Source organism: Epithele typhae, assembly GCF_022376455.1.
Source record: "Epithele typhae strain CBS 203.58 chromosome Unknown BXZ73scaffold_6, whole genome shotgun sequence".
In the NCBI taxonomy this organism is placed as follows: Eukaryota; Fungi; Basidiomycota; class Agaricomycetes; order Polyporales; family Epitheliaceae; genus Epithele; species Epithele typhae.
In genome coordinates, this window is record NW_025954197.1 from 1048388 (window position 1) to 1071059 (window position 22672).

The 22672-nt window shown below is 60.1% G+C and overlaps 7 protein-coding genes across 7 annotated transcripts; 3 read left to right on the plus strand and 4 right to left on the minus strand.

Moving 5' to 3' along the window:
* Window positions 1-355: 355 nt before the first annotated feature.
* Window positions 356-904, minus strand: BXZ73DRAFT_41778 (uncharacterized protein; the record flags this gene model as incomplete). Its single annotated transcript, XM_048018838.1, has 3 exons — window positions 356-440; window positions 490-659; window positions 716-904. The coding sequence occupies 3 exons, from the start codon at window positions 902-904 to the stop codon at window positions 356-358; spliced, it is 444 nt and encodes a 147-aa protein (XP_047881364.1).
* Window positions 905-3668: 2764 nt separating this feature from the next.
* BXZ73DRAFT_41443 (uncharacterized protein) lies at window positions 3669-6813 on the plus strand (the record flags this gene model as incomplete). The annotated part of the gene is made up of 5 exons (XM_048018770.1): window positions 3669-4145; window positions 4198-4488; window positions 4545-5823; window positions 5993-6388; window positions 6452-6813. 5 exons carry the CDS (start codon window positions 3669-3671, stop codon window positions 6811-6813), a joined length of 2805 nt encoding a protein of 934 aa, XP_047881365.1.
* Window positions 6814-11395: 4582 nt separating this feature from the next.
* BXZ73DRAFT_36404 (uncharacterized protein) lies at window positions 11396-12088 on the minus strand (the record flags this gene model as incomplete). Its single annotated transcript, XM_048017882.1, has 1 exon — window positions 11396-12088. A coding segment is annotated over one exon (693 nt), but the record flags the coding sequence as incomplete, so codon positions are not given.
* Window positions 12089-12545: 457 nt separating this feature from the next.
* BXZ73DRAFT_98273 (uncharacterized protein) lies at window positions 12546-14165 on the minus strand (the record flags this gene model as incomplete). The annotated part of the gene is made up of 1 exon (XM_048027644.1): window positions 12546-14165. One exon carries the CDS (start codon window positions 14163-14165, stop codon window positions 12546-12548), a length of 1620 nt encoding a protein of 539 aa, XP_047881367.1.
* A 971-nt stretch (window positions 14166-15136) lies between these two features.
* On the plus strand, window positions 15137-16011 carry BXZ73DRAFT_75050 (emp24/gp25L/p24 family/GOLD-domain-containing protein; the record flags this gene model as incomplete). The annotated part of the gene is made up of 4 exons (XM_048022146.1): window positions 15137-15485; window positions 15553-15628; window positions 15684-15814; window positions 15890-16011. 4 exons carry the CDS (start codon window positions 15137-15139, stop codon window positions 16009-16011), a joined length of 678 nt encoding a protein of 225 aa, XP_047881368.1.
* A 903-nt stretch (window positions 16012-16914) lies between these two features.
* Window positions 16915-18027, plus strand: BXZ73DRAFT_41769 (uncharacterized protein; the record flags this gene model as incomplete). Its single annotated transcript, XM_048018836.1, has 4 exons — window positions 16915-17217; window positions 17271-17346; window positions 17427-17714; window positions 17753-18027. The coding sequence occupies 4 exons, from the start codon at window positions 16915-16917 to the stop codon at window positions 18025-18027; spliced, it is 942 nt and encodes a 313-aa protein (XP_047881369.1).
* Window positions 18028-20571: 2544 nt separating this feature from the next.
* BXZ73DRAFT_88273 (Protoporphyrinogen oxidase) lies at window positions 20572-22304 on the minus strand (the record flags this gene model as incomplete). The annotated part of the gene is made up of 6 exons (XM_048024881.1): window positions 20572-20607; window positions 20640-20923; window positions 20953-21232; window positions 21280-21723; window positions 21781-21960; window positions 22065-22304. The coding sequence occupies 6 exons, from the start codon at window positions 22302-22304 to the stop codon at window positions 20572-20574; spliced, it is 1464 nt and encodes a 487-aa protein (XP_047881370.1).
* Window positions 22305-22672: the final 368 nt, after the last annotated feature.

Here is a 22672-nt window from a genome sequence, read left to right on the forward strand (position 1 = left end):
ACCATTATCCAGCAATAGCGACATAGATATACGTATCAACGACGAATGACGACGCAATGTAAACAGTACCGGAGCCTGCCAGACCTACGCAAAAGCGCACAGAAGTCGCTGAGGGACACGGTGCTCGAGCACATGATGTAGGGTGGGAGAAGTGCACGGCGAGCACGGCGACATGGTGTCGACGGGTGCTATAGGTGCGCGAGTACTAGAGTGCAGTCGAGAATGCGTGCACAGGGAGGATGAATATGAAGACGGTGACGATGTGTACTAACGAGGGTGGGCCCGAGCTGCCAGCGCCAGGAGAATGTTGTAAATGTAGATCGTCCGATGCAGACAATGAGGACGGCGAAAACGACTAGTCGACCTCCATGCCGGCAAAGTCGACGTGGGAGATAGCATCGGCGGTGGCGGCGGTGACGACGGTGACTGGGTTGATGCCACTGATATGATAGGTGAGATCGACATATCAAGATAGACAGAACAACGCACCTCGCAGAGACGAAAAGCCGGTGCATAGTGGTGTGGAAAGCGCGCACATTGTTGTCCTTGATGCCGTTCAAGAGCAACACATGCTCATTATAAACGTCGAGGTAGGCGTCCGCAGTGAACGGCGAAGTCTTGTGAGTTCCCTGACGCCATTCAGACAGCGACACATGTATCTGGAAGATCACACTATGATCAGTGCTCAGACTTTCGGGGGACAATGTGAACCTACAGCAGTGCACACAAGAGCAAGCATGGGGATGGGAATCTCTCGTTCCTCCAACCGATCCGGACGAGTTGATACAAAAATGGTAGGATGGCGAACGGCGTACGAAGATGCGCCGGAGAAGAAGACCGCGCGGAGAACGGCGGCAATGCAAGGGTGCTGATAAGGGCGGTTCCACGGCACAGTCTGCTGCATGGGCTAGAGAGAGGCGGGCAGTAAGTAGCATAAAACACTGATAGAGACGAAAGAACGAACATCGACAGGGTAAATATACGTGAGATGGGCGAAATACCATGCCACAAGGTCTTGGCAGCTGCCGGCAACGATCTTGTAGTACGGAGGAGCGTATCCATCTGTGGCGTACTTTGCGCGGCCTCGAATCGCACTGACCCGTTGGTTCGGCTGGCGCAATGGGCGTGTAAAGAGGAGAAAATCTGAGTGAAAAAGGACACGCACCAGTGACGACAACGAACGCAGCGCTGCTTCGTTTGCCCTGAGCCACTGACCCATACCGACCATCTCCAGCTCATCTGCGCACTCGAGGATGGCTGTCGACACGAACTGGGACCGTCCGATAGCGTCGGGAAAGGCGTGCTTGGACATGAGGCTCGCCTCGATCACCAAGAATGCACGGCGAACAACTTGACGGCAGTGCGTGTGCTGAGCATTGAGGGAGAGCACACCACCCGCGGTGGCAGAGGGAGTTATGGAGTACGCAGACGGAGGAAGGTTGTTGGGGAGGTTGTTGGGGAGTCCGGCATGAGTACCCGACGCATCGTGGGGACGAGCAGTGCGAGTGGGAAGGGGCGCGGGATCTTCGTCATCGTCAGAGTTGGTGGCAGCCGTGATGGCCATGTTGAGGTCGGTAGAAAGGACATCGTCTGCAGAGGGATAGTGAGAATGAACGGGCGAAGCCGCGGAGAGGATGAACGAAGCATACCATGCCAAACGGGGTGCTTTGAAGCGGAGTTAGTAAAATAACGGCTTCGGTGGTCGGAGGTTGAACGTACCTCTGCCATGAGGCGAGCGCGCTGCGCGAGTGAAAGCGGCTGCTCAGCGTCGTCAGCGCAGACTCCAGAGTTTTGACGACGATTGGAACCCAGCTCACCTTGGCCGCTGCCTGAAACCTCTTGCGTCCCTCGCGCTGCGCCACATACTTCTCAGCATCGAACTCGTCGGCCAGGTCCCAGTATTCAGCTACCTCTTCACCACCGCTCTCGGCAGCCTCGTCCTCATCTCCATCCTCGTCCTCCACCTCGTTGTCGTACTCGGCTTCCTCGTCTGTGGTGTCAGTGTTGTCAGCATCGGGCTCAAACTCGGAACCGCCCGTCGCGTCGGACTCCTCGATGTCGTTAGCGGAGAAGACATCGTGGTGAGTGGCAGATTTCTGCGACCGCCTTTGTGATTCCTGGAACTGACGGGTCATCGCGGATTTCGTGTTTGCAGACACAGGATGCTGTCGATGAAGAAGACAGCCGTCAGCAAAGCTTAGCAGATAAAATAGTGTACGTACCTCGGCTCTCCACTCGTCCTCTCCGATGACATCTCCTTCGCTTTCTGACAAAGAAACCACATCGTCTTCAGACCCGTCTTGATCAGCATCTGGGCAAAGCGGACGGTGAAGACGTCAGTTTGGACTGTGTTGTAGTTATAAAGCGGAATGCAGAACTGACCATTGTCACCAGGATCTGCCGCGTGACGCTTGGCAAGAGGCTGAGGAACCTCGGAGCCGTCGGATGACTCATCGAGTCCGCGTGAGCTTCAACCGCGCTCTGCCAGAACTGATTGGGAGCTGGATCAACACTGGTAAGTAAGAGAGCTCACTTTTGGCACCCGAAACTGATATATCCTTCAATGCGCCGCTTTCAGCACCCTCCACTGCGGTGCGTCGTGGTCGAGGCCGTGGACCCTTCCGAGCCGCGGGTATCTTGCTGGACGGTGTCGATGGAGCAGTTTCAGAAGGAGCGCTCGTCGTGGTAGTCTTCGACGACTTGCGTGGATTCTTAGGTGCGGTCTTTGTCCAGACTGGTGACCTCGCGTTGGTGCTGACCTTCGTGAATTATAAGTCAGAAACTCACCTTTTCGGATCATCGCCTGAACTTTGGCAGCACGCTGAGGGCGACCCTGAGAAGACACTGTTACCTCACAGTGAGTGCCTTATCATGACCGATACCATAATAACAAGGCTCACCTTCCGCGGTAGCCTCAACCTGTGAGGGAACGGTGTCAACCTGCCCAGAGGCAGCGGGGGAAGTCTGACGGTGAGCGTTGTTGTGTGGTTGTTTGTGGGTCTGAGAGCGACGAGCAGGCATGGTTGACAGCAAGATACCGGGAGCGGCGGAATGAGTGTGTGTTGGGAAAAGATAAATGATAGAAGAGAGTCTAGAAGATGAGAAAAGTGTCGCAGACACTAAAGCAGAGAATGGCGGGATGAGGTGAGTCGTCGGAGGTCATTGTGCGCAGTGTATATACTGGTTGTGGGCTGAGCGCGGAACTCAACAGCGTCGTCAAGACGGAAGAAGGCCCCCGTTCGAAGCCTAGGACCCTGGCAGCCCACGCAAAACTCTGGTCTCGCGCTTTTGACTGTAGTTGCAACCTTGCAGCAACCAGGTCTTGGCCCCGCCGCCCGCGTAACTGACCACACAAGCGACGGAGTTTCAAGGTACGTGTTGGTACTCTGTCTCGTACCACGACATCCTCTCCTCACCCTCGACCTTACCGCCTTCAGCGCCGACCCACCTCTTCACTTCCCACTGTCGTCCCCGAAATGCCATCAAACAAGGGGTCATTAGTGTGTCCCGGTTGCAACGGCCGCTTCACGCCATCCGGTCTCTTGAAGCACCTCGCCCACACCCAGAACCCTCAATGCAGAGATGTGCTCGCCCAGAGTGGTCGGGCTCCATCCGCTCCATCGGATGTGCATGACCATCACGCGCCGCAGACTGTGCCGGACTTCGACATGGACCTGGACAGCGCACCCATTCCGTTTCAAGGCGACTTCTTTGGCGATCACACCCTGACGCAAGTTGAAGACCATGTCAATGGTACGTGCTGCGTCTCTCCAATCGTTATCTTGTGCCATCTTCATCTCCGCTCCTCAGACACCGTAGACACGACCACGCCGCCCGGTCAATCTCTGTCTGGTCCTGTCGATTTCTCAAGATCAGCCCGCGAACAGGCTGAGAAGAGCGTATCCCAGCGCCACACCTATGTTGTCCCGTATCCAGTACCGTCGGCTGGTGCTCCAATCGCCGGAGTGCGCGCGAATAGATGGGACAGCGGTTACCGCTCATACCAACACCGGATTTCCGACGGCTCTCCCAGCATCAATCCCTATGCGCCGTTCGCGTCGCGACTTGACTGGGAAATTGCGCTCTGGGCCAAGACACGAGGTACAGGCTCGACCGCGTTCTTGGACCTGCTCGCGATTGAGGACGTATGTTTGAAATTCACCTGTGCTCTATCCGACGCTAATGGGCACTAATTAGGTCGCGGAGAAACTGTCCCTCTCGTTTAAGAACTCTGGCGAGCTCAACCGAATCATCGACTCCAAGATGCCACCAGGGCCACCTCCGTTTCAGCGTCACGAGGTCTCGATCGCCGGCGAGACATTTGAGATGTTCTTTCGCGATGTTCTCGAGTGTATCAAGGCACTTTTCGGTGATCCGGAGTTCGCCCCACTCCTTCTCCTCACTCCAGAACGTCACTACTCTGATGAGGCACACACGGACCGCGTTTACTTCGACATGAACACAGGGAAGTGGTGGTGGGCTCAGCAGGTACGTGTTTTTTGCGCATTTCTCTGTGATTCACACTAACCGGTGCCGCCGCACAGAAACGTCTTGAGAAACAGGCTCCTGGAGCGACCGTGATCCCTGTGATCATCAGCTCCGACAAGACGCAGCTGACACAGTTCGGAAGCAAGGTCGCCTACCCGGTCTACCTCACGATCGGCAACCTGCCGAAGCATATCCGTTGCAAGCCGTCTCGACAAGGCCAGATTCTTCTCGCCTACCTCCCAGCCACTCGCATGCAGCATGTCTCGAACAAGGCATCACGTCGACGCGTCCTCGCCAACCTCTTTCACACGTGCTTATCGCATGCACTCGCCCCACTCCGCGCCGCGGGCGCAGATGGTATTCCGATCATGAGTGGTGATGGTGTCACTCGACGTGGGCATCCGTTGCTCGCGTGCTACGTCGGCGACTACCCCGAACAAGTCCTAGTCACGGGCTGCAAGACAGGAGAATGTCCGAAGTGTCCGATTCCCGCCAGTACCCTCGGAGACGAACACATACCTAGTCCACCACTCCGAAACCTCCCTCACGTCCTTAACGCTCTGGCGACGATCGAGCAGGATCCACGCGGGTACAGTAAGGCTTGCTCCGACGCGGGTATCAAGCCTCTCTATCACCCGTTCTGGGAGTCGCTTCCGCACGCGAACATCTACATGTCCATCACCCCCGACGTGCTCCACCAACTCCATCAAGGGGTACTGAAGCATCTCATTGCGTGGCTCAAGGACGCCTTCGGCACTGAAGAGCTCGATGCACGCTGTCAGCGCCTCCCACCCAACCACAACGCGCGCCACTTCGGCAAGGGGATATCGTGTCTATCCCGCGTCACTGGTCAAGAACATGCCCATCTATGTCGTATTCTCCTTGGACTTGTTATTCATTTACGTCTCCCTGGTGGCCGTTCACCTATTCAGCTTCTCCGCGCAACTCGAGCCCTCCTCGACTTCCTCTATCTCGCTCAGTACCCCACGCACACATCCACCACTCTCCGTCTCCTCGACGGCGCGATCAAGCGATTCCATGACAATAAGCAGGCCTTTGTTGATCTGGGTATTCGAGTTCATTTCCACCTGCCGAAACTCCACTCCGCAGATCACTACTCGGTCTCGATAGAACTCTTCGGGACAACCGACAATTACGACACGCAGTTCACAGAGCGCCTTCATATCGTCTTGACCAAAGATGGATGGCGCGCGTCGAACCATAAGGACGAGCTTCCGCAGATGACGCGATGGGTCGAGCGGAAGGAGAAGATGCTTCGCCATAGCAACTATGTAAACTGGCGTTTACAAGCTGGCGACGTCGCCGATACTACTGGTACGCTCGTCGGTTCACTTGGCCCTTCAGTGTTCTCATGGGACCACTTTTGCAGGGGTCTCCGTTGCACCAGCCGCCGGAAGTTCACTTCAAGACGGTCACGTTGCTGGTGGACGGTCTGCGTCACAATCTCAGACCAAACGCCTGCCCGGTCGCCCGCGCGACTCAGCTGACTCGCCTCCAGCACGCATTCAAATGACGCGACACCCATCCACCGTTGTTCGCCTTGGTGATATCGTCACGCAGTACGGTGCCAAGTACTTCCGCGACACCCTCAGTCGATACATCGTCTCCGTCACACATCCTCACCTTCAGAGCGCACGTATGGCCGATCTAGAAGCCGGTCGGATCTACCTCAACTTCGCCAAAGTGCCTGTTTTCCACAAGATTAAGTTTGCACTGCCAGATCCGCACGACGTTGGCGACCCTAACGCCCTTAGCCAGGACGCCGTTCATATTTGCCCTGTGCGCGAGAACAAGAAGGGCCGTATACTCCGGTCTCGATTTGATACTGTTCTCGTCCGCTCGTCCCTGGAGCCAGGATATCGTGCTCGTGGCATGAGCGGTGAGTTTGTACCATGCCGCTCAGACTCTCCATCGCTGACCGATCCACCTCTACTCCTCCCAGATTTAAGGGTTGCTCAGGTTCGCGTTGTCTTCTCACTTCCACCACACTCCCTGCCGCATCTCTTTCCCGGCATACTGCCCTCGACCATTCCTCTCCATCTGGCGTATGTAGAGTGGTTCTCCTGTTCGAGTGCCCCCGATCCCGACCACGGCCTGTTCAAAGTTGTCCGCTCTCGCGATCCCCACGGCGCTCGTATTGCATCAGTGATACCTGTTGAGCAAATCGAACGTAGCTGTCAGCTGTTCCCAGATTTCGGCCACACGGTCAATCGAGAATGGACTAGCAACAATGTACTCGAATTATGCTCTACCTTCTACTTGAACACGTTTTTGGACAAGCATACGTACAAAGTCGTTTACTGATGCACTCTTGATACCTTACTATGTGTACTGAGCTTTCGTCGTTATGTTCCAACGTCTCGAATGAATGAACTCTGTTTCAACTTGCCCGCACGCTTGAGAAAGAGGAGTGCGCGTAGGCGTGTTTGCCGTTGCCGCAAGCGTCTGCGCGCCATTCCGCTCTTCAACTGCGACCACCACCACTCTCCTAGCCCCTCCGCCTCCTCATGGCTGCCATCTCTGGTCCCTCCACTGCTCGCCACCACCACTCGTCGTTCAAGAAGCTGCCGAAACTGTGGCTGTCCGGCCCTCTGGCCTGGGCTTGCACTAAGTGGACTGTGGTCGTGAGTTCTCGTGCCTCTTCCTTGTGCTTTCTCCGCATCCTTAATCTCCCACCTTCCCGCACCTGGGAGTCCGGGACCCGTACTACGGCCATGAAGAGACCGCGAAGCTCTCGCGCGGCTTCTGCGGTGAGCGCGATGGCTGCTTCCGCCTCGATCTGATCGTCATCTAAGCTGCAGCGGCGCAATGGTCAATGCCTACCCTTGGCTCGCCCGAGTGCGGTCATCCCGACGGTGCAATGTACGGGCCGCGCGCGTCCTCGCACGACAACCCGATAGGCTGTCCCCTGACCGCGATGCATAGTACAACCGTGCGGCGCTCTCGCAGCCACAGTGGTACCTCAAAGCTACAGTGGTGAATCGCCAGGTGCGTCTGTTGCCATAGCCTATCGGCAGGTGCAGATGCACCTGCTGATCCGGCCGGCCCGGTTGCATTCCCGGAGCGTGCTCACGCAGCCGCCAGCCACACGGGCGCGACACTGCCCCGAGACGTCCGGACACCGGCGCCTCGGGCCCTGCCACCTGAGCTCACCGTCTCCGACAGTGAGCTCACCTCCCTCTTTATTTCACATCACACTTTGTATATAATTAGTGATCAAAATATATTTATCAGTAAACTACTACACAAGTGAACAAGCACATAATACCACACCCCGCGACAACGCGGAGGCAGAGGTGGAGGCGGGTGTGGGTGGGCGACGCGGGCGGGCAATGCGGGCGGATGAGAGACGTGGGCGCAGGCGACGTGGCGAGGGGGTGAGGCGGCGAGGCGGGTGTGGAGGAGGCGGGCGAAGGGGAGACAGGCGCGGAGTAGGGCGACGCAGCAAGGCAAAGGCGGGCGAGGCGGGCGCGGAGGAGGTAGGCGTGGAGGAGGAGGGCGAGGACGTGGGCGCGGAAGAGGGCGACGTGGCGACGGGCGACGCAGAGGAGGAGGGCGACGCAAAGGCGGGCGACGCGAAGGTGGGCGATGCGGAGACAGAGGACGCAGAGGTGGAGGGCTGCGAGGGCGCAGATGGGCGACGCGGGTGGTGCGAACGCGGAGGGCCGGGAGGGCGATGCGGGGCAGGCGGAGGAGGGTAAGGCGGAGGGGTGAGGTAGACGAGGCGGGCGACGAGGGCGGACGAGGCGGCGCGGAAGTGGGCGACGCGGAGGTGAGCAGCACAGAGGAGGGTGACGAGGGCGGGCGGGCAGGAGGCTCGAAGGAGGCGGCAGGCGCGGGCGGAGGAGGGCGAGGAGGAGCGCCACGCAGAGCAGCACGGAGGAGGAGGGCAGCACGAAGGAGGAGGGCCGCGCGGGGGAGGGCGACTCGGAAGGCTGAGGAGGGGGAGGACGTCCGGGCGGACGTCCTCGGCCTGTTGTAGGAGTGGCGGGTGGGCGTTGGGAATGCGAGAGGGCATGGCGGAGGACTCACCAAAGCAGGGGCCACGGTACATCGCCGCGGCCCCATATTCCAATCTCCATGTGCACCCTTGACGTTGTGAGGGTGGTTGGCAAGGTGGGTGAAGGGCGGGATTGAGGTTGAGGTCGAGGTCGGTCAGAGGAGGGAAGGTCAGTGTCACCTGGTGACACTGGAGTCCAATAGCAGACGACAGTCGACCGTGTGGTCGCTATCGTCTGCCTGGGCTGAGCGGGAGGATGGAAGCAGTGAGGGTGTAGTGGAGGAGGCGGAGGAGGAGAGCAAGGACGGCGAAGGGGAGGGACGCGTGGCGTGCATCACAGCCACGCGTTGATGCGCGCCACGCCCGGCGAGGCGCGTCTACACGGGCGCGCATCACGGATCAATAGGTGCATCTGTAGCTGCCGATGGGCTATGGCAACAGGTGCTCCTAGCGATTCACTGCTGCTCCTCAAAGTGTTCGTCACGGGCCCGCTCATCTTCTGGCAGCGCACTTGCCCTGGTTCGTCACCCTCTTCGTTCTTCTCTGCGCTTCATCGTATCCCGTGTCCACGTCATTTCCGACTAGGACCACACACACACATCGCACACACACTCCGCAAGCAACGCCACGATCACTGCGCCCGACTCGCCGAGCTACGCGTGAACTCGCACCAGTACATCTACTTGTCGGGCTGCAAGTTCGCCACCTCGTTAGTACCCACCGCGCCTAGCCCTGCGCCCAGTCCGAAATGGTGTTCGTCGCACAAGGCAAGCAGAATTTACGTGGAGGGGGATGTCGAGATTGGATTCACAAAGTCCAGGTAAGTTCTCGTTGACAAACCAGTATCATAGGGTGTGAGGATATGTACATTATCGCAGCACTTAGACCGTGAAGCAATGCCAGTGTGCTCTATGATCCATCTATGCATGTTGTGTGAACAGCGGGGGAAGTCATACGCATACGGCCTCATACTACTCGTCGGGATCGAGTCGAAAATATCATTATCGGCTACCTACATGTACAGATATCCATCACACCCACTCAAACATATCAAATTATACCTCATCCACCCAATAAGCGGCCAGAAGGAAGGAGATAGTGTCTGTAAACTGCGGTGAGTTGGAACAGCGGCAGTATTTTCGCGTATATCGGCTTACCAATATTTTACCTCTCAATAGGGATTTGGGTTTTTCCTGATGTAAACGAGGACGACAAAAAAAAAAAAAAAAAAGATCGAGCTGCACACGACGGCCGAGCACGGCGGGCGGCGCCCCCGCCCGCGGACGCTGCGGGCGCACCGATGGATGCTGCTGGCGCTCTCGGAGCTCTGCGGGGCGATGGTGTGTCGGGTCGACCGAAAGGAAGTGGACTTCTGGCCTCGGGAGGAGGAGGAGGAGGGGGCGGTGGATCTGGCGGAGACACGGTGGGAGCGAGTCGGGATGACGGGCAGCACCGGGTATCGCAGGGTCAAGGTGGAGGGCAGTTCCAGTGCGCTGGACGCGGAGACATTGCCTACACTCAGCGAGTGCCGGGAGGCGTATGTGAAGGTGGTGATGACGCTGCCGTCTCGGCCGTCTAACTACAAGTACAAACGAGCTTGAATGCACCCTGTAGAATCCGAGACGTTGATGCGTCTCAGCGAGTACGCAATCAAATCATTCGCCGACAACACGGTAAACAACAATGCATTCATGATGAAGAGCACAACGAGCCATTACATCGACACAGCTACAGCTCGAGCAGGCTACAAAAGTACGTGGTACACACCGTCGCGGAAGCATCCAATCTCCGAGAACCCTGCGCTGCTGGGCACGTTCCTCACCCCCTCGCACACCGCGCGCTCCCGCCGGCGCCGGAGGACCCCATCCATCGCCCTGTGCTTCCTGCGCCAGTACTTCCTCCTCATCTCCGCGCCCTCCGCCTCGTCCAGCACCGCGAGCTCCGACCCGCACTCCCGCAGCTGCTTCAGGATCGGCTCGTGCATGCCGACGTCCGCGGGGGTGCACAGCTCAAACGCCGCGGGCGCGCGGGCATGCTCCTGGCACGCCCGCGCGAGCTGGAGGAACCGCCGCAGGACCTCGTCCACGACGTCCGCCTCTTCCTTCAGAGTGCCCCAAACTGTGACGGAGGCCACGGCGCCGGGCGTCGGGCCGAGCGCGACAAGGGGCGCGCGGGCGCGGGCGCAAACGCGGGTCGAGTGCAGCCACAGCGCGCGGAGGCGGGGGAACATGGACAGGAACCGCTTCCACGCCGCCGTCGAGGCGTCGTCCGAGAGCGCGCCGGGGCCGAGGTAGAGCGAGCGGACGTCGAGCGGGGGCGGGGTGCCGGCGAGGACGGCGCGGAGCGCTGGGAAGAAGGACCCGCTCCACACGTCTTCGTCTGAGCTCGAGGGCTCGGCGTCGGGGCCAGGCTCGGTGTCCAATTTGGGAACGGGCTCCAAGGGAGGCATGTCCTCTTCTATCTTGATCGGGAGCTCCAGGTCGAGATGGAGGGTGCGGAAAGGGCCTGGGCTTCGGCGTCGCCGTGGATGCCGCATCGTTCGTCCAAGCACGAAGTGAGGACGAGCCTCTCGTAGGAGCTGTCGCCGCTCATGCCGAGTGTGAGGTGACTCGGCCGGGCGAAGGCGTCGTGGAGGTAAGGGAGGGAGAAGACAGCCTTGAGGGTGAACTGCTGCTCCTCGAGGTTGTCGTCCAAGACGTAAGTCCTCAGTGAGAGTTCGTCGATGGGGTTGCAGTCGATGTGGCGAAGTAGAGACTCGGCTAGCGCGTACGTGGACACGATACTGATGGACCGCAGCTCGGGCAAGCGCACCGCAGCCTGGGACGCAGTGCCGTCCACGGCCGGGATGCCGGCGGTGGGCCCCACAGGTTCGTGGTAACGCGCCAAGAGGGTGGTTAGCCTTGGGGTCAGCGCGAGGATGGTGAGCAGGTGGTCCGCTGGGTGCTGTTCGCTGGGATCGAGTTTGAGGTCAACGTCAACCGTCCGGACGTTCGACCAGAAGGGAGGGGAGGGCGGAAGAGCGATTCCACAGCTGCGGACGTGGCGGAGATGGGGGTGGGGGAAGGTCGTCAAGCCGATGTCAGGGTCGTACTCTTCATTGGCAAACAAGACGTTCAGCCCGAGCGCGATCTCCACCCGTTCGAGCAGCGGCATCGGCTCCTTGAACAGTGGTTTGATCGACGGTAGGTGCTTGCACTGGAAGCCCTCCCGCGTTGACACCGACCGGATCCTCTTTGCGTTAGCGGTCAAAAGCTTCAGCCCACGGAGATTGGAGTCGGCGTCGGACGCTAGTACCACATCGATCGAGCAGTTGGCGTTCTTGACGAGTTGAAACCGCATGGCGTCCAGATCGTTCTTGACCGTGACCACACGCCACAGGCTGGGTGTATCGTCTGCCAGCTCGCGCCAGGAGCGACATACAAGCCGTAAGCCGACCCACTCCAAGGACGACATTGAGGGCGGTGTGCTGGCTGCTGTGCCATTCCAAGTGGTTGGTGACAAGGGGGTAAAGGGAAGGAGGGAGGTGAGGGAGAAGATCTCCACAAGGATGTGGTCGTGAAGCCGGTTTATTCCCGCCGTCATCTTGAAGAGAAAGAAAGGCTCGAGGTTGATGAGACCCCCATCGACGCGACGAGGGAGAAGGAGAACTCACCGGCTGTCGCAAATTCGGTGGAGAGGACCTGCTCGTGAGGACTGAACCGATCAACCAAACTTCGTCTACTCTGCGCCCGCACTCCGACTCGGCCCCGGCAGGAAGACTCAGGCCCAGAAGAGCACCCCGCACAGAGGAGACGAGGGAGGAGAGGGAATGGTCAATAGCAGGAGTGGTTGAGGTGCGGTTGCCCGCTGAACAGGCGCCTTATATTGGTCCCCCACGGTCTCGCGTAATGGTCAGCCTCCTGCGCCATTGTTCGATAGTTCAACCACGAGGCCCGCCCGCCTGGCATTACATTGTGAGCTACATTCGTACGAGTCGTTACAATAGGCACCCACCACATCCGACAATCATCTTTTGCCGCCTTGCTCCCACGCCTGGTCATCGCTCTCCGCCGCCACCGCCCACACCATTGATTACCGCGCCCAGCGCAGCTTGCATCGCCGGGTAACCCATCACTTCGAGCGCGTCCACCAGGCCCTCCTCGACGAGCCACTTGAACGCGTCCCGGAGCCCCCCTTCGCGCATCCCCGGGAGCCTGTAGATCCCAAACAGGCGCAGCTTCGGCGCGTGCCCCGCGCGCGAGCGCAGGCCCTCTCCCAGCCATTTGCGGAGCGCGCCCCTGGAATCGGGCGGCTCGTTCTCCCAGTCGAGCCGGAGCTCTGCGAGCACGGGGCAGCGCACGATGACCGCGGTCGCACGGTCTCCCCCGGCCCCGGCGCGGTAGTGCGGGCGGACGACGGGGCCCTCGGCCGCGAGGAGGGCGCGCGCGACGAGCGGGGCGTAGCGCGCGCCCTCGACGCGCAGGTGGGTGAGCGCCGGGAACGTGGACAGGAGCGCGTCCCAGTCGCCCTGCACGGAGGGCCGGTCCGTCTGGACGTGGAGCGCGGCGAGGTGCGGGGCGGCGACGGCGAAGAGCGTGGGGAGGATCGCGAGTCGCGGGGCGGTGTCGGGGGTGAGGTTGTGCAGCTCGATGGTGGTGCGTTCCGGGTGCGCGAAGGCGGGGGAGGAGACGATCGCGCGCGCGGAGAACCGGTTGCGGGTGAACGTGGCGACAAGAGTTTGGGCCGGGCCGAGGGCGTACCGGAGGTGGAAGGGCACGAGCGCTTCGAGCGCGCGCGTGCGATGCCGCTCCGCATCCAGAGGGTGCAGCCCACAGCGGATGTGCAGCGTCACGTCCGCCGGGAGCCCGCGGATGTGGTACATGAGCGGGAGGACCGCGGCGGACGAGTTCTCGGCGCAGAACCGGCGGAGGCGCAGGAAGTGCAGGGGCGCGTGCGAGTGCAACGCTTGCGCCGTCTCTTCCGAGGGCCCGGCGGGGTTGACGTAGGGGGTGAAGCGAGAGAGGTCGAGTTCTTCGAGCACCGGAGCCGCGGCCTCGAGCGCGTCGAGGAGGTCCAGGAAGGAGAGTTTGCTCAGCTCGCAACAGTGGTCGTGGAGGCGGAGCGAACGCATGTTGGCGAAGAAGCCGCTATCGCGAGGAACAGTCGCGCCGCTAAGCGCGAGCGCCCGGATGCGGGGGTGGCGAGCGGTGCTGAGCATGTATTGGTACTCTCTTTCTGAGCGGCGTCCAGGGGGGAGGATGGAGAGCTCTTCGAGAAGGGGTAGCTCATAGCAAGCGAGGAGCGCGGAAAGCATCTGGGATGGCTCTGCGTACCCGGTCACGTGTAGCGCCCGGACGCGGGGAGCCTGGGTGATGATATGCGGGATGGCGACTTCAATCGTGGCCGCGGGGAGGGCGTTGATGTGAACATCGATGGAAGATGATCGGGACGAACGCTTGATGCAAAGACGAAGCCAGTCCAAGTTCGTGCTCACGTGAATGACGCGCCAGAGGGGACCCCATGTTGAAGCCACCTCCTTCCAATGCCGGCAAACGAGAAGGAGTTGTAGCCATGAAGCGGGAGATGGCGGCGAGGGGGCGTCCTGGGCGACGGTGGTGAAGACTTTGGCGAGCAGTTCAACGGGAAGCTGGTGTATTGGAGTGTCCCAGGTGGGCATCATCCAAGCCCCGGTCTAATAGGGAGATAGGTTCGGACTGATTTTGAACAGCGAGAATACTTGTGTTGTCAGCGCGGCACTCGCCCGCTTAAGGCGCGCTCGCGGCGGGCTGCAGAGTGGAGAGTCACGTCAGCCGAGGGAATGCGAGAAAGGCGTTGCACTCACCCGGCGAGGCGGTCGTGGAAGTTCAAAAGCAAGGTGTTGTGGGAGAAGGCCTGGAGCCGAGGCCACGCGCTCCTTGGAACCGCCGAAGTTTGATCACCGAAAGCTCAACGAGGCTGAAGTCGCGCCCAGACGTCGTCCGGGTCCGGCGGGAGTGTTCGCGCAATATGAGGGGGTATAGCGCACCAAACGCGCTTGCTCTCTGCGACGCGCGCAACTGGGACTCAACACGAGGATTGCGGGAGGGCTGGACAACTTGGTCTCAGCCAAAACGCTTGTTATAAGCGTGAGCGCGTACCTTGCTGCTCATGGAGGGAAAGTGTTACGAACGCACGGGGGCGCGGATCTCGCTCTTCGATGAACAAGACGGGACCTCCGCAACGACTTGCAGCCGCACACAGGGTGGAACAAGGGGTGCAGTGGGTGGGGGGAAGGGAGGATGGTTGGTTGCAGTCATCACCGGAAACCAGGACTCAGTACTGGGATGGCAGCCGATCATAACGGATGCTTATATCCCACTTATGAGGTTCAATAAATTAATACATGAGTAAGTAGAGACTGTGGCAGTTGACTTCCCACGTCAATAGATGGTATTGAAGCGGGATTATAGCCACTTATAATCCATGTGAACGGATTTGATGAACTTCCACGTTCGCGCTTGCCAGCAGTGCGCAGACGCTTGCACCCGTTCACTCCTCCACGACACCTTCACGCCCGCGTCCCTGGAACCCTTGTCGCAGCCGACGACGGCGACCTCTACGACCTCTGACGACTGCGTTTTTGCCTCCCAAAACTACTTTCAACTGCCCATGCCCTCTCGATTGGGCGTTCGTGGCCTCCCCGTCCTCCTGCTCGCCGCGGCCCTCGCGTGCCTTCTGCTTGCACCTTCCGCGGCAGCAATCAAGTTTGCGCTCCCCGCGTTGCGGTACCCGTCAAGCAAGTGCATATGGAACGCGGCACATCCAGGCGCGCTCGTCATTATCACCGCCAACGTCGGTCCTGGGGACGGCCAGCGGATTGACATTGAGGTCATCGACTCGAGCGAGCACAAGAACGTCTACCTGAGCAAGAAGAACATTGGCGGGGAGAAGCGGTTTGCCATCACGGCGCATGCGGAGGAGGACATTGGTGTATGCTTCAAGAACACGCTCGATGCTGGTGAGTCTTGGTTCCGTGGCGTTTCGTCTGCTACGCAGGCTGATTATATGTGGGTGCACCGCCGTAGGTATTAACGACGGCAAGCCCCACTCGCGTGTCATCGACCTCGATATTGACATTGGTGCGGACGCTGTCGACTACAAGTACGTCTTCTCGTTCTCCCCATCTCCCGCTGCAACTCACCAATCTCGCTCCCAGTGCCATCGCGAACCAGGAGTCTTTGTCAGGACTGGAGACGGAGATGCGGAAATTGGAGGGCATCGTCAAGGAAATCACGGACGAGATGGAGTACTTGAAAACGCGCGAGGAACGTTTTCAGACAACCAACGGTGCGTACATTCCCTTCCCCCGCTCCCAGGGATGTCTCTTGTCGATGCGGCGCTAATTTCACTGGATCGTTATAGTCTCTACCAACTCTCGCGTGCAGAACTTCGCGTGGTTCATGTTCGCGTCGCTGTTCGGGCTGGGGGTGTGGCAAATCATGCATCTCCGTTCGTTCTTCAAGAAGAAGTACCTTATCGACTAGAGGGACGGCCGTTATGTCGATGCATTTCGTTGGTATCTTTATTGGTTTCCATGAATTGCTACTTCTGTGAGCCTCAAGTGCAGTCGTGATATCGTCTGGTGAGTTCGGTCCACGGTGTTTTCACGCATTCAGAGGTCGGGGCATGCATCTCCATACCAGGGGTCGGAGTGTGTGCGATGGAATAGAATCCTGCACGAGATGCACTAGTGCAGAAGAGGATGGTATGGAGGCACGGGGAGCCTTCTAAACGAGGTTAAGGTTCGCGTTCGAGACATGCAGCGTGGCTCACGGGACCTGGGCACCCAAATCGCTACTTATCTCCTCCTCCTCCTTCCTGCCGCCCAACCGCCCCACAGTCTTTCCGCCGCCCCGTCTGTCCCGGCTTATGCAAAAGGCGCATACACAAACCTTCCAGACTCCCCCCTGCTTCATCTGCCGCACATATAGGAGATCATAGGTGAGCACTCGTCTGCAGTTGGGACGCAGGGCAGACACCCTGGCCAGGCGTGCAGATCTCAGCCGCGCAGAGTCGGCGTCATGAGAAGGGCAAAAGAGGATCAGCGCGCCCCATGAATAGCCTTTTCGCCGTCGACACATGTCGTGATCGTCTAAGTAGTCGGCCTCGCGTAGACTGCGTGCAGTCTTACGCAACGACGTGCATGTTGATGCCGTCTTGTGCTCTATGCGAATGTCGGGTCACAGGCCGCGAAGATATCTCTATGGCCCGATTCGCCTGAGCCCGGCTGCCAGAGTCTCCTATATCGTGCCTCTACTTCACCAGTGCCGTCTTGTGTCACGAAACAAGCGACTGACGCCTCCACAGTTTTACAGTCTCCTTCTCATCCTCAACGCCTCAACCAGCGACCCCACCTCTCCGACCTAGCCATGTCTGCCACTCTCACAATGTCCGCAACACCTATCGCGATCTCCGACCTCGACAGCCTTTCTGAGCCGTTTACACCGCCCACACGCCCGCAGAGCGCCCTTAGCGTCGCCAGCGATACCTCGCACTTCGCGCTCCACGACGAGGGCGAGGCCACTGCCCACCCGATCACCAACAACCCGCCCACCGAGTACCTCCCGTTCCGGATGATCGTAGAGACCATCCGCCGGCACAAGGGACAATGCCTGCTCTGCGGGCGGAAGGACGACTTGACGGTCATGCGCGCCATCCTGCAGCACGGCGTGGGCGCGGAGCAGCCGGACGTGAGTCTTCTCTTCCTCGGCGTCCGCTCCTCGCTCAAACCACGCGGGGACAGCCCATATCGTGGCTGCAGGGCCTCAAAGCCCTCCCGGTGGAATACACGCGCGACGAGTGGACGAACCTCATGACATGTACGTCACCTTTGCTTGCGGCTTCGTCCGTCTGCGCCCTCCGTTTACCCGCCCCCCCCCCGCTCTTATCCGATCGGCAGTGTGCAAGCCGCACGCGCGCGCGTACGAGGACAACGTCTGGCGGTGGGTCCCCGGCGCCGCGTTCCGCGCGCACATGGCCGAGCCGGCGCCCGTCTCGGGCGCCGCGACGCCCTCGCACGCCGCAAGCGAAGACGGCGAGGCGGACGAGATGGACGAGGGGGAGGACTGCGAGGCGCGCGGCCCGTACTCCCCCTCCGAGTTCGTCTCCGGCACCACCGTCGACGACGGCATCTCCGGGCAGACGCACAACCCCGAGATCCGGTTCCAGCCCGTGCGTCGTCCGCCTCGTTCCTGCTCCGCCTCGTTCCTGCTGCGACTCACGCAGCGCCGCCCGCGCAGGTCGAGCTCCCGTACTTTGACGTCCTCGTCCTCGTTCCCGAGCTCATGCCCGCCGCGCCGACGCTGAGCGGCGGCGGCGGCGTCCCGCGCGTCTGGCGCGACTGGCGTCCGCTCACGGTCAACCCGTACGTCGCGTACGCGGCCGCGCTCCCGCTCTTGCAGCAGCAGCAGCAGCCGCCCTCGGGCGAGGACGCTGGGCTGCGTCAGGTCGCGGAGGAGTGCCTGGCTGTGCACGCGGCGTGGGAGGGTCTCGAGGCGTGAGGGCGGTGGGTGAGCAAGAGAAAGGAACAGGGTTGGGTTTACCACACGGATTGCAAGGGTGCGTGCTTGTATAAACAATGTATACCTCGACATCTACGCCGCTGGGAGAGGGGGGCGGCGCATCGTAAATCAGCAACTTATGGGGAAAACAAAGCTGGCCCGTATTGAAATATTGAATCCTTAGCTGGCACGACTCAGAGTACCAAATAGACTGCCGATGGGGCAACGTACATCCAAGGCAGTTACAGAAACAACCAGGCGGGCAGGTTCCCTTTGTAGCAGACAAAAAATGTCCATGTTGCAGCTTTCGATAAGTAGGTTGACGGAGTATTTGGTCCAATTTACTATGTAGCACTAGCATTCAAACAACGGCCAGGGAATAACGAGTGCATCTATGCACCTCCTTGAAGGATAAAACAGGTGCGAGCATTGACATGTGTGCGGCGTTGGAGAGGTTTGAACATGAGCGCGACACGTCGGGGTACAACGATTATACATTCCGTTCCGTTCCAAAGTACACCAACGTACGTGAGATGTCCGTAGTCCCACCGGTAGAGGGCTACCTGTCCTGCTCCATCTGCGCCAACGGCAGCCGCAGTCCACTCTGCGACTTCCCGCCGTCCCCCGCTTCCTCCGCCGGCTCGTACGCCCACGACGACCGCACGGTGCCGATCGCGTACTCGCCCTGGATCCCCTCCTCGTCCCCCGCGCCCGCCTCCCGGCCCCGCGCCCGCGCCTTCCCCGACCCCGAGCTCTCGCGCCTCGCCGTGCGCTCCCGCCCCGCGCGCGCAGCAGACGGCATCGCGACGAGCACCACGATCTCTGCGCCCTCCGCCCCCGGCTCGTACTCGGGCGGCGGCGGAGGCGGCGGCGGGTCCTTCGTTTCTCCGCTGACCCCCATTGGCGTCTGCGCGCCCGGCGTTCGCACGAGGTCCGGTGGTCGCGGAGCGTGTGCGCTATCGGCGACGGCGGCGGGGAGTCCCGGTGCGGCAAGAGCGGGCGCGCGAGCAGCGGCGGGATGCGACGCCCACGCCAGCGCAGTTCTGGGGGCGGAGTGGGCGCGCGCGCGGGCGGCGAGCCTGCGGCCGTTGTGGTGGAGGGCATGAAGGGCAGGCGGGCGAGCGCGTGCATCGCGGTGGGCGACGGGGAGAGCGCGATCCCGCCCGCGACCCAGCGGAGGACAGGGTGTGTGGGCGGGTGCGGGGTTGGGCGCGCGGCGCAGGCGGTGGGGGCGGGGGCGGGAAGACGAGAGTTGCGGAGAGCGGCTGTATCGAGAGCGCGCGTGGGGCAGGGAGCGTCGGCGGGGGGCTCGGACGGATGCGGGGAAGGGACGCACTGTGATGTTCGCCCACGAGAACTGCTCTCCCTCCACCGCGGCGCATCCCTGCCTGTTCCCTTCTCTCCGATATCCCTGCTCCAGTCCCCAAGTCTGTTTCTGTCTTCGCTCGCTGGGCAGACGTCCCATAATACTGGTCGCGCGGCGGTTTCACGCCGCGGCGCGATAGCGCGCACCACCGACGACTTCGATGTTGAGTCCTCGTCGGATACGCCTGCTGAATCGTCGCGAGCCTATGCCACACCCGAGGAAGAAGAGGAATATAGCGATGAAGGTGACTAGGAAGCTGAAAGGGAGCGACTGGCCCGGACCGAGGTCGTTACCGTCGCCGCCGTCGCCGGAGCGGTCTCGTCGATTTGTTGAAGTCGCAGTCGAGGAGGTGTCGGTGGTCGTGAAGGAGGGTGGGGAGAACAAGGGGCCGAAGGCAAGGAGGAAGGCAGAGACATTGCGACAAGTTATGATGTCAAGAAGCCGAGTCGTTAGAGGTCGTCAGTGCTTGTGAGTGTCACTGGGGTGAGGTCTTCAGAGCATGAGTATCTGGCATACGCCGGGGACGAGGAGCGTGGAGGAGGGGGCCGGGAAGTCGGAAGACCAAAGGGTGGGAAGGCGTCTTGCGTGGGCGGACTATATGCGACTGCACGGATGCGAAGCCGAACCGGACTGGCGACGAACTCTCCTTTCTCGCGAAGCCCGCACGCTCACACGACTTGTCCCAGAATACGACGTGTGCTGCGCATGCCCCCGCCCACTTTCCCATGCCTCACCCCCGCGACAGCTGGCCACATCGACTTTGGTCGCTCGATAGCGCGCGCGCGCGCGCGAGGACGACACCTGTGCGCGTGGGCGGAGAGCTCGCGAACGCACAACGCGCGATCTCGACTTTCCCCCGCGCGATCACACCATCTCGACAGCGGGGCGCGTGGCACTAATCTCGCTTATTCGGAACACCGTGCGATCGAGACTCGGGATCGTTTGCGCTCGACGAGTTTAGCCGTTCTCCTGTTTCACCAATGAGGTAAGCTTCGTTTCGCCCGGCGTTCACTGTGTAAGTACCCACCTGCCGTCGATGCTGTCCTCTCTTCGTGTTATAAATCTCAACAACAGCTGCATCCAGCCTACCCATCAGTCCTATCCCATCTTCCCTCCAACGATCTCCATCAGGCTCCCCACCGCGGTGCGAGCGTAAGAAGTTGACGAACAAATGTTCGTCAGACTTGCAAAGTCAGCGCCGCCCGCCGCCCACCCTCCACACAGTCCCCGAGACTGACTCCGTGACACCCGCCCCTACAAGTACCGCGTTCGGCCCCCACCGCTCTCTGACCGCCGCATGTAGCTTGGCTACGCGTTGCATGTGGCCTACGCCAGGAGTCGGGATGCAGTCCGAGTGTTGCCGGATACGTATGACGCACGGGTCGGGTAGAGGTTCTGCTCGACCGAGTTGTCGCTGCAATGTTGACAGAAGAGTTGGGATAAAAGACGGAGCATTGGGGGAAGGAGTGGGAGCGTTGGGATATGGGCCTCCGAGCATCATCGTCACTTTCGTGAAGCCTGGATCCGAGTCTTGTCCCGAGAGCGCGCATGAGTCGAACACCGTGCCGAGTACTCCAAGGGAGGTCGCGGGTAGTCGGTCGCGGACCGGGGTACGAGGTACCCGAAGCCGGCGGGGTGGATGGGGTTGGATGACGGGGGAAAGACGAGATTGACAACCGTGACAGACGAGGTAGGATTTGCAAGGAGATGGGGCAGCTCTGGAAGGGAGCTCGGAACCGATGTGGGGGAGGGTCTTGAGAGTATGCGATGAAGGACAGGGAGTGGTAGTGCACTGAGCAAGTGTGACGAGGTGATCCGTCTTTCGGATGAAGTCGTTACCTACTCAAGATGAGCAAGCTAAGCTGAAGAGACAGGGAGATGTTCACCTCAAACTGGCGTCCTTGATCATCTCTTCTCAACGCTGAGACATCCTCCCCAACAACCAGCTCGACATTCTCCCTAGCCCTCAACCATGCCTCCATCGCTGTTGTGAGGAGTTCTATTCCGTTCTTGAACGAGTATACGCTCACGCCCTTCATCATCTCCTCGACCCCACCGATTTCATACGAGTCTTGCCCTGCGCTTGCGACCTTTTTCGGTGCGACGAACATCCCACGCACAAGGCTACCTCGTCCACGTTCTTCTGCATCCCGCAGCGTTGGGAATGCAGCACGAACGCTGAGCAGCCGCGAGTCGGCCGCATATATGCCATGCACTAGCGCGCTGCCTAGTGTCCGCGCGAAGTCTTCACCGAAATGACGCGTCATGAACGCGTCGACGGATTCATCGGCGGGGACATCTGTGAAAAAGACAAGTTTAAATGAAAACGCCTAATGTGAATCTCAGCACCTCTGGTGCAAGGACAAACCTTTGTGGCGTGAGCGAACTGCATTCCGCACCACGGAGGAGACCAGGAGCTTGGCGAGGGGCGAACGAACGAGAAGCGAAAGAGAGGTGGGGATGGTAGTAAGGCCACCCGTCCCAGGGATGTGTAGGAAGCGATTCAGTGCGGCCGGAGCGGTTTGGGGAACGGTGAGGAGGGAAGAAGTGAGATCGAGGAGGTTGACCTGTATCAAGAAAGTGAGCATGGAGCGTATGGTCTGACTATATGCGCCCAGATCACGCCAAACAGGTATGGAACCCGTGTATATCACAATGGGACATTACTCACGAGCTCCAAGATCGCTTTCGAGTTCGGACGCAGCGTCCTTGGGCCACTTTCTAACAATATCTCTGTTTCATGGCCTGCGTGCTTCACCTTGACCCGCTCTGCCTGTACCCATCCGCCGAGCCTTGAAGCCTTCTCGATGAGGGTGATACGTGCGCCGGATGTAGGTGGAAACCGGTGAGCAAGGTGGAATGCCGTCGAGAGCCCGGAAATACCGCCTCCGGCGACGGTGAAAGACAGCATGAGAGGAAGATATTACTCCGATTTCCGTCGTAAGTTGAGGGGAGAGAAGGCCATGACACTGACGGTGATAGTGACAGGAGGGCGGTGAGAATGAAGAGGCCGAAGGTAAGACGAGTCTCGTCCGCGCGAGACTGCTCAAGACTGCTCCCACGCACGTGAGCGTGGCGCCGCGCGGGCATGGGACTGAGGACTTCGGAGTCCGGCGCATCGGACGCGCTCTCTTTCTTACCGCCATTGGCGTCTCATCTTCCGGGTTCCAGCAAAACCTCGCAGTAAGGTCTCGTTTGTTGGGCCCAAGCCTCGCTCCTGGCGCTCGGAGCTTGCGCACTTCATGTGCACCTCAGGGACGCGGTTCGCGAACGACCGCA